The sequence below is a fragment of the Macrotis lagotis genome, chromosome 3 (assembly GCF_037893015.1).
Source record: "Macrotis lagotis isolate mMagLag1 chromosome 3, bilby.v1.9.chrom.fasta, whole genome shotgun sequence".
NCBI lineage: Eukaryota > Metazoa > Chordata > Mammalia > Peramelemorphia > Peramelidae > Macrotis > Macrotis lagotis.
In genome coordinates, this window is record NC_133660.1 from 231,782,145 (window position 1) to 231,793,609 (window position 11,465).

The 11,465-nt window shown below is 33.3% G+C and overlaps 1 protein-coding gene across 1 annotated transcript; it reads left to right on the forward strand.

Annotated features, from left to right (window-relative positions):
* Positions 1 to 371: 371 nt before the first annotated feature.
* On the forward strand, positions 372 to 1,304 carry LOC141519328 (olfactory receptor 9G19-like). The gene has a single exon (XM_074231606.1). It carries the CDS (start codon positions 372 to 374, stop codon positions 1,302 to 1,304), a length of 933 nt encoding a protein of 310 aa, XP_074087707.1.
* The last annotated feature ends 10,161 nt before the right edge of the window (positions 1,305 to 11,465 follow it).

Genomic DNA, 11,465 nt, shown 5'->3' on the forward strand with positions numbered 1-11,465 from the left:
CCACTCAGTTTTAGTTTACTCTTTATTTGTTCCATTTACCTTATGTTACTTCACTTTGTCCTGCCAACTATCTTTTTTATTTTCTTTCTTCATCTTCTATTTCAGTTTCTGAAGTAATTTGTTGTATCCTTTCTGAAAGTACAAATATAATTGTTTTAAACCAGTCTTTTTTTTCTCTTTGATGTATAGATGGAGTCACTCAGCAACCCAACTGCAAACTTAGAAGACATCAAATACAACTTGACCAAGGACCCCAATAAGTGATCATTCAAGCTTCTAAAAATGACTTTTTCCAGGCATTTCATTATATCCATAAACAAATATTCTCCTTTGAAAAAGTTTTAATTCCTAGACATTTTTTCCTATTATATATGGAGAAAGTTAATTGCATTGTAAATGAGTTCATCCTTGTGGGTTTCACCACAGACACTCTGATGCAACGGGTTCTTTTTGTGGTATTCTTTCTAATGTATTGCCTAACTGTGCTGGGGAACTTTCCTCTGATTACCTTAATTTGTACAGACTCTCAACTTTACACAGCCATGTATTTCTTTATTGGGAACCTTTCTTTTCTGGATCTCTGGTATTCCACTGTTTATACCCCTAAGATCATGTTAACATGTGTCTCTGATGATAAGAGTATATCTTTTGCAGGTTGTCTAGCCCAGTTCTTCTTCTCAGCTGGGCTAGCTTATAGTGAATGTTACCTGTTGACCGCTATGGCATATGACCGTTACGTAGCCATCTCCAAGACATTCCTCTATTCTCAGGTTATGTCCCCAAGATTATCCTCATGTCTTGTTGCAGCTTCTTATACTGGAGGTTTCATTAACTCCATTATCATTACAAGTGAAACATTCACTCTGACTTTTTGTGGGTATACCGTTATTGATGACTTCTTTTGTGATCTGCCCCTGCTGGTGAAGCTGGCATGTGATGTGAAAGACAGTTACCAGGAGGTACTCTATTTCATCCTAGCCTCTAATGTCATCACTCCCACTGTGCTCATCTTGGCCTCCTACCTCTTCATCATTGCCACCATTTTGAGGATTCGATCTACTCAGGGCAGACTTCAAGCCTTCTCCACATGTGGCTCCCACCTGACTTCTGTGACCCTATACTACGGATCTAATCTCTTCATTTATTCCAGTCCTAGTAGTAGCTACTCTCTGGAGAGGGATAAGATTGTGTCTGTGTTCTACACCGTGGCAATGCCCATGTTGAACCCAATGATCTATAGCTTCAGGAACAAAGATGTCAAAGACGCCTTGAAGAAAATGCGAGATAGAATACAGGTCATCTAAATAGAAGCTGTAATGGAGAAAAGGAAAGAAAAATTGTATTGGTATTCCTCATTATATTCTTTTCTCCAAAAAATTTAAAAAATCATTTTTCAGGATAGACAAGTCACTTTACAATTATAATTTAAAACTATATATTCTTTTAAATGTGTTTCCTCCTCTGTTTATTATAGTCTTTACTATTTTAAGAAAGGAAAGACCTTAGTTATTACTTATTCACACACGCTTAAAAATAAAAGTTTTATGTCATATATTTAGAGCAAGCATTCCTCATTTAAATTCTTTATTCATTAAAATGACTCAGCAAAACAATAGTATAAAATTGAGGACATGTTGGCTCAAAATGGTAGAATCTGGTAAAAGATGATGTCCTATTGCTTCCTCTGAGATGATATAGTGATCAATTATAAATTTTTGTACACAGTCCATGGAAACATGCAGAAGATGATATCTTGGACTACAGTGATAACGTAGGTCACCAAAAATTAAACCTCTGGGACCACAAACCTCAGGGTAAAGTCAGAGAAAAAAGGGGACCTGTCAATATAAATAATGGTGTGCTACCATGAAATACCTTGATATGTTGAGTATGAGAAGACTGAAGATCAAAAGGAAGGAGAGGTTTTACTACATTTTCTTGTAGTCAATATACAGTCTATGTATCTATGTTTTATAATTTAAATTAAAAATAATAGTTAACATTAATATAGCAGATAATGTCCTCACAACTCTGGGAGGTAGAGTCTACTTTTTTGTTTGTTCTATTTTACAAAAGGCTAATATTTATAATTTATTTTTACAACACAATCTTGCTAACTTAAATTTCATAAGTAAAATTAGCTCTGAATCAAGACAAGTTTTTAGTTTGTATTCTAGTAAATATGGTGATAATTTAAGCCATAGATGATGTTATAGAATGACTTCTCTTCATTTTTGTAATTCTCAAGAATTCTTGGTATAGAGAGATACGCTATGATCGCTTTCAAAACCAACTTTGACGATTTGAAATTGACAAGCTTTGAAAAATTTGCTTTTAGTGGTAAAAGTATGAAACTCCTTCTCTTAAAGAGAACTCCCTTTATATAGTCATTGCTTATACACAAAGAAAAATGTAAAGTTCATGCTCTAAGTAATCATGACTAGCATATCACTTTAAAATTTTGCCAAACAATTAATATAACATGCCAGTGCTTCATGTTCTTCTTTATTGTTGGGGGCATATGAAGGGGTCATAATATTTATATAAATAAGTACAAAATTATTTCAGAAGAAAATATTGACCATTAAAATTAATATGCATTTAACTTAAAAAAACAAAATATGAAGCATATATTTTTTAAAAATGATTTAACAGAACAAGTCATTACAGTGACCACTTTTGTAGGACATGAAGCATGTTTTACTTGTGGTCTTCCAACCCATTCTTTGAAAAGAAATAAGATGTTTTTCACCTTTTTTTCAGGACCAAGAGAAAAGAGTTTCAAGCCAATGATTTTGAGACTTGAGTAAAATATAATAATATTAATTATATATACATATTATGAATTATAATCACACAATAAAATTAATATTCTGGATTTTCTTTATTGTTTGATGAATAGTTTAATTATTTGGGTATATTCTTTACTTTTTTTTCATTTTTGAATTCTCCAATAATAAAATCTTTTTCAAGTTTCTCTGAATTTCACATACCATCTGTATTGAGTATAATATTCCATTACATTTCTATGTAAAAGTTTATTTAGCCCTTTCTTAGTCAATTGGTAACCACTTTGCTCTTAGTTTCTCATTTCCTTTGAGCTTCTTGAAATCCCTTAATTTTACAGAGGATGCAAATGAAATCCAGAGAAAGATGAGGGAATTTTTTTCAAGATTCTGCAAATAGTAAATGACAGTACTGACACTGGAACCCACCCATGTCTCTTTATTCCTGGATGCCATTTCTTTCTATTTGAGATATGAGTCTGAGAAATAAAAATGAGAAAGTAGATAAGCAAGACTATGAAAAAAGAAAAAACCCCAAAATAACTAGTACACTCTACTCTGTCCTCATTGCATAAAGGTAACAAAAACAATAAGACCCAAAAGAATAGCAACAACAATGTTAATGGAATTCATATTAAATCAACCAACTGTTCTCCTCCTGGTTAATGATTTACTATTTATTGAAGAAGATATAAAAATAAGAGCTAGGATTGCTTTAAAAATTAGCATTGACTTCATTATCTTTTTAACTTTCTATGAAATGATTGAAAAACTGTTACACGGATGTATTTAAGAAATTCAATCACAATCTGAAAAGTCAAAAAGTTAAATATTATAAAATGCCACAGAAGACAAAACTTGAAACCTTTAAAATTTCTTGTATGCATTTTTATGCATATATTCAGTTTATATTATTTTCTCAATTTTTTAACTCAATTTTTTACTTTATAATGTTTGTTTAACTATTAACTATTAAATTGGGACTCCAAATTTAAATAGCAATAACTGTGCCACTTAGCTGCCTTTATTTTTTCTAGGTAAATTCCCTTGATTTTGTATCCCCAAATTGATCATTATAGGAGAGTCTATAGATCAAATACTTGATTAAAATGTACTATTACTAACTCACTAATGGGCTATGTTAAAATAACATAATAAATACAATAAATGATTAAAAATACTATTAATAAACTAACGATTGTGCTCCTGTTACTCAAGCCCTCTGAGTCTTGCAGTATTTTTTTTTAGTTTTTGCAAGACAATGAGGTTAAGTGACTTGCCCAAGATCACGCAGCTAGGATGATATTTTTTTTAGGTTTTTTGCAAGGCAAATGGGGTTAAGTGGCTTGCCCAAGGCCACACAGCTAGGTAATTATTAAATGTCTGAGACCAGATTTGAACCCAGGTACTCCTGACTCCAAGGCCGGTGCTTTATCCACTATGCCACCTAGCCGCCCCTAGGATGATATTTCTTTAGAATGATGCCATATCATTGGCATTTCCCTCTATGAATGACCATGATTTAGTAAAATACTGCTGAATGGAGTTGTGGAATTTCAATACAATCAATGACTCAAGTCTTCCAATGAGAAATTTTCCTAATGATTCTTTTTTCTTCATTCTACATTTCAGAATCAAATCCTAGCATGTTCAATCTGCCCCCAAAGTCCAGTTGTATGTTGGAAAAACAATGGTTTTAGGAGACTCACTGGGAGACAGTGTCCTAGAAATCAAATCACTAGTTTTTGCATCCAAAGACTGGCTCAAACCATAGCTCTTCTGAGTCCTATCTTTGGTTTGCACTTTACTCTTTCAATGCAGTTATGTATATCCAGATGATGGATTGAAGGAGAACTGTTCAAGTCTTCAAAAAGTGCAAAGTTCAACTCCTTGTTTCAGAACAGGAAACCAAAGACTGTAGAGTGTAAATGATGCCCAAGTGTCAGATATAGAATATGAGGTCAGGTCTCCCAATAATGCTAATCTAATGGTTTTTGCATTAAATCACAATACCTACTGTTTTTCTATATATTCACTTTAGATCATTCTACCTACGTATTGTTTTATATATAACATAGAACTCCATCAAAAGTCTCATGTGAATCCAAATCAATAAGTTTTTAAGTTGGAGAGTTCAAACAATGGTGATAGGCATGCCAGGATTCTGTTCATCTATCTGTCCTTAAGTTTGGTATTCTGTAATTCTGGTCTGTACTATCTGACATATATATATATGCATACATATATATATATATGTTCCTTGGAAGAAGAATATGAGAAAGTATTTCCCACACATGCTCAACATTTCTTCTCCTTGTCTCTTGCCTATCCTCTTCATCTTTCTCTCATAGTTTCCTTAGACCATAATTCAGATGCTATCTCCTACATGATGTCTTTCCTGACCCCTCCCCCTGCCCCTATTTACAAAGGTTTGTATCCTTTCCCTCTTGAAACTATTTCATTATCTTATATTAACTTGTAGCCACATTGAATTTGCACATTACATATTGAAACTTTCCATTTGAATAGGTTTTGTTGAGAATCAAGCTTGAATATGTAATTCTTATTGAATTGAAGCATTTTGTAAACTTAAAGATTGTAACAAAGTAGATAGAGTGTTCGAAGGTACCTTATGGCACCTTTCCTTACCTTCTCACTTTACAGGTGGGGAAACTGAGGCTGTGATCTTGTGTTACTCCCACTATAATCACTAAAATAGTAAAGGATCCAAAGTCAGATTGGTTAAAAGGTAACTGATATTTACACTCAGGTTCTGTGTCCTTCAGTTTTCTTTCTAAGATAATACATAAAAGGTAACTGATATTTACACTCAGGTTCTGTGTCCTTTAGTTTTCTTTCCAAGATAATACATGCTGTTTTGCAGCACTATAGATAGAAATGAAGATTTTGGTTAGAGTGACTCTTGGTTTAAGCATCTGTGGGGCTCTTAATGTATCTGAGAGAGGTCAAATAAATCTCAAATGTGATGAAAGCCTTTCCATATTTACTTGTTTTCTCCCAGAAAAATGATTTGCTCATTGTTAAATAAAGAAGTAACTTTGGAGATGGTAGTGATGATGACAGGATCCTAAGCTATCTTGGAAAGTTACATCAATTCCATTCAGACACAGAATCTATTATCTTACCCAGAATCTCAAAATCTATTGGATTGTGGAATAAAATGGTTTGAGTGATTTTATTCTGAATTCAAAGAGAAGGAAACATGGTGAAATCAACTTTGAAGACCATCACTCCCTGGTGTGGTACACATTTTACTCTGCAAATAATTCCTCTTGGCCAGGAAACCTAAGGTGCTCTGATTGTCTGGGTAAGCTAGAGAAAATAAAAAATACTCCAATATTTGGAAATTTGAATGGCATTGTGATAGCAGTGTTCCTGTGGATGTTGGTAAGTTGTATATCTTGGGATTCTGGAACAGTAACATTTTTCTTTTCTTACCAGGATTGCTAAAGGCCATAATAGATGAAGTATTCATTAACATGGGGTGATATGAGGGGCAAGAAAGTTCTTTCAGAACCCAGATGTGTTGTGTACCTACCTGTTACAGTATCTGAATTTTCACCATTAAAATAATGGTTTGGAAGTTAAGTAATTATATTCAGGAGTATTGTAGATTTAAGGTGGAAGGAATTTAGAAGCCATCTTCTCTAGTTATATCATTTTATAGAAGGGGGGTCCTGAGACCCAAGTGGTTAGTTCACATGTGCAAGCTTGCATAGATATCAAGTGGCAGAAGAGGAATCCAAATCTGGATCCTTTAACTTCAAACCCAGCATGCTTTCTAAAGAACCAGAAAGGATTCCATTGAAATGCAAAGATTGAAGTTGCTAGCTACTTTTCCCAGGGTCAGAGCTTTTGATCCCATGGTTCACTTAAACATAATCATGAAACCAAAAGGGTATAAAAAATCCTATGAAATACTTTCTATCTTAAAATCTATTTATGAACTGTCTAGTAACAGAGCCTTATTTATGTATTAGATATAACATTGCTACCTAGTTTGATTATCTAGTTCCTCAACTCACTGGCCAAACAGAAAAAAAGAAGTATTAACTTCTACTTTGTAATAATAGTGCTGAAAAGGCACAGGTAACACTGGAAGAGAAAGAAAACAGTAGAAAAGAACAAAACTTTTCTTTCTATGTTTTGCCAGTTATAATAAATGCAATTCTCTAGGCAAACCTCAGGGGTGCTGAAATTTGAATTTTATCTTATTAGAAATGAACAAATTTGTTTTTAAATGAATTTGAAATGTTAAAGTTGAAAGAAGTATAACAAAATAGAGTGCACATTTAATGCTTGCTATGCTTCAGGCACTTTTCTTAACCCTAAGTATATAAAAGGAAAAAAAAAAGAAAATGTCTCTAGAGAAAGTATTTTTAAAATGTGTTGAGAAATGGTTCAATTTGGAAGTTTGTAGACTTTCTTTTTCATAATGTATTTAAGTTCACAAAATAAAGTGTACAAATTACAATGAAAATGAAATATATTGAAATATAATTATTAAAATATTAACCAAAAATACATAAACCAAGGTCAAAAATCTCTATTAAAGAATGTCTGACATTGAATGAATCTAATCTGACACTGAATGAATCTAAGGACATAGAATATCAAAAATTAGAAGCAATTTTAGAACCTAGAAATTATAACGGTTAAACTTCAAGGAAACTTAGAACAGAAAATGTTTAATGATATGAGTAGTTATAAAAATTAGAGCTAACAGTTTTTAGAGTAGAGAATATTGGAATAATAAGGGAACTTAGAATATATAGCAAAAATACCCAGATTGAAAAGGCACTTTTTTGTCTATCAACTTCATTCTTATTGAAGAAATTCATATGAAAGGACTTTTCCAAGTTCATACAGCAATTTAATAGCAGAACCAGGTCCTGTTTTTGTTGTTCTTTTTTCCCACTCTCTTGCTAGTCTCTTTTGCCCAGCATCAAAGTGAATGGTTTGCTCCAAGGACTGGAGCTTAGTTATACTTTTTTGTCCAAATAGGAGTATCAGAGAAGACTATATGAAGGAGGTGGCATCTAATCAGCTGCTGAAAGAAGGGTTGGAATCCAATAGCAGAGAAGGAAAGAGAAAATTCCAGCCTTAAGGAGGACTAGAAAAAAAGCCATAGAGCAGGTGGGACTAATAAATTTTTAATTCAAGAAGCCTTGATCTTACTTGGCCTCAAAAATTCTGAGGTCCCCATGAGAATGACATAAACTCTGTGCCTCACTCAGTCACCCATGTCCCTTCAAGACTCACACAATTTGTAAAGTCCCATTTATCAACTGAATTCAAGAAGACTGAAGAGAGAAAAGAGAGCCTGTATTTGAAGATTGATATCTAAAAGCAGTAATTGTTACTTTCTCTATTCCCAATTAGAGATGTCTTTATTATTCCGAGTTTTCTCTTTCCTTCTGACTCTGCAGAATCTGGAAGGGGATACTCTAGGGTCAAATAAAGCAGGGGAGAATTAGACTTTCTTTCTAATCTTTTGTTTGTTGCCTACCTTTTAGAATTTAGAACACAATGTATAGATAAGCAGGGAAAGAGATGATAATCAAAACTTCTCTTACTGGCTCAGCAAGGAATTGGATAATATTTTTTTCATGGTGTTTTCTGTTTAGGGATCTTGGCTTCCGTAGATAGTTAAGAAGTTTTCACTTTAGCTGCAGAATGGCAATTCCTTTCTACTTTATAATCTTGTAGAATTTAGGTCACAGAGAATTCAAGTGGCTTACTCCTGCAGATAGTATGTATCAGATGAAAGCAACTGGAATTTGGGTCCATCTGAGGGAAGGGTCAGCTTTCTTATGCATTATTTCATATTGCCTCACCAAGTCTCAATGAACCAATTTTTATTTAAATCCCCCAAATATAATAGAGTAAATATTTATTATGATACTACACGATGAAAGGTGCCCAATCTGAAGCAATGAGGAAACAATCAAGAAGTTTGATGTCACGTGACAAGGGTAAAGCAGAGTAATCAACAAAATATGCAAAGTTAGATATAAAGGGAATCAGAGAGTTGCCAAAGAAGGTGTTGAGTGAGGTTGGAAGAACTCCTCCAGCTGGAAAATCTTAGAAGACTTTCTGAAGGAGGTGGCCTTTATATTGGATCAGTAGGAATTCAACAGGAGAGAAGAAAAGAGATTCCAGACTTAGAAAAGACCATGAGCAAGATCATGAAACCCATGAGTGTTTGGTCAACCAAGATCTGGTTGGGTTTAGATCATATAGAGGATAATATTAACAGATAAAGTTGGAAAGGTAAATACTGCCAGAATACAGGCAATCTGGAGCAACAAACAAAGAAGTTTGCACTGGATTCTCCCATTTCTGTGCATGGCACAATAATTCTTCTTTTGAATAACAAGATATTAAGTTTCAAATCATACTTGAATTCTCTCTTTCTCTCACCCCCAAAATCCAGTCATCTATTATTTTCTTCATTCTATATCTACAAAATTTCTCAACTACCCTTTCTTTCCTCACTTTGGATAAACATTCATGCCTTTATTCTCACCCTTATTATCTATTGCAAAAGTGGCCTCTCTACTTCATAGAAGCTACTATGGTAATATTCCTGTTCCACAGTTGTAGCTCTTTCATATTTATATATTTATATATGATATGTACATATACAGATAAGTATGTATCTATGAATGCAAATATGTAAAAGTAAGGAATATCATTTAAATATTTGTATCTTCAACATCAAGTAAATTGTTTATCTCATAACCAGACATTTAATTAATAAGTACTGATGGATTTATTAAATGAATGAAAATGTTGAATTTCTAGTAGAGCATTGATTTCACTTAAGACAAGAAAAGTCTTAATTGAAAGGACAGGCAGATACTAGAATAGAAAATACTTATCTTAATTGCAATTTTGGTTTTCTTTTTATATACACAAAGACATACATCCCTGACATGTGGTAGGTTAATGCATTTAATAAAAACCAATGGAATCAGCATATAAAAGGATATAATTAGTGTATAGAATTACAAGGTCTTTTTATACTGTTCTGGGTTATCTAATGAGCAATACTGCTTCCTTCACAATTTTACCAAGGTATAGACCACATAATTTTTGCAATGAACACTCTCCTCAATGAAGGGTAGATGAGACCCTTAGAAACAATGGAAAGAGTTAATCACACTGTAACTCAATTCATCCTAGTGGGGGTAACTCAGAAACCTATGATGCAGGTAGTGTTTTTTGTCCTTTTCCTCATGGTATAGTTTGTGAATCTGGTGGGGAATATGATTCTAATACTATAAATACATACAGACTCTCAACTGCACACTCACATGTATTTTTTGGTCATCGGGAACCTATCTTTTCGGAATCATCAGTTTACACTTCTAACTTCCTAGCGACCTATGTCTCTGGGGCCAAGAAAATCTCCTTTGTTGGCTGCTTGACTCAATTCTTCTTTTCAGCTTGGTTAGGATATAGTGAATGTTACCTATTGACTGCCTTGGCATATAACCATTGGTTGTGTAAAAAGCATTCTTTTTTTTTTAGGGTTTTTTTGGTAAGGCAAACAGGGTTAAGTGGCTTTCCCAAGGCCACACAGCTGGGTAATTATTAAGAGTCTGAGACTGGATTTGAACCCAGGTACCCCTGACTCCAGGGCCAGTGCTGTATCCACTATGCCACCTAGGTGCACCAAAAAGCATTCTTTATATGTAATCTTCTATCCCACTCTTTGAAGAGAATGAAGGCGTTTTTCATCTTCTTTTCTTTAGGACCAAGATTGGTCATTATAACTCATTATGTATATTGATCTCCACTAATGAGAAGTGAGTACTATATTAATGACTCCGAGGTTTGGATAAAATACAATATTATTCATTTATATGATATTTAATTATCCTTTCCTAATAATTAAATTAATATTTTAGGTTTCCTTTAATGCTATTTTATTAATAGTCTAGTCATTTGGGTATATTCTTCCCTTTTTCTATTTTTAAATTCTGTAACAGATCATAAAATCCTTCCCAATTTCACTGAATTTCAGTGACAATTTCCTTTTAGCATGATATTCTATGACATTTATAGGAAAAAGGTTATTCAGCTTTTTCTTAGTCAATTGGCCCTCACTTAGTTTTTAGTTTTTTACTTTGTTTTTATAACCCCTTAATTTTATGGAGGAAGTAATGAAATCTAGAGAGAAAGAAGGTGTTTTTTTTCTACATCATGCAAATAGTAAGTGACATGACTGAGATTAGGACCCATGTCTCCTTATTCCATGTTGCCAATTCTTTCCATTTGAGTCATGACTGAGAAATGAAAAATGATGTGGTTAAACAAGACTACATAAAAAGAAAGAAATAACCAGCATAACTTGCTCTGTTCTTATTTCAGAAAACTAATGGAAAATAATGCCCCAAACAGCAGTAAGAACAATATAAATTTCATCTACATAAATTCAACCAAGAGAAAGTCAAAACAGAGTTATAGAACAAATTTCAAGTGTAGCATTTATATAAAAAAGTATTTAGCTTAACAATTCCTGCTCAAGAAACTTTCACAAGAAATTGCACAAAATTTATCCTGACTGGTGGAGATTATGTAAATTAATGGCAGAAATTGGATAACCAAGTTACACAAATGTAGCATCTACAGCAGCTCAACATGTTTCCT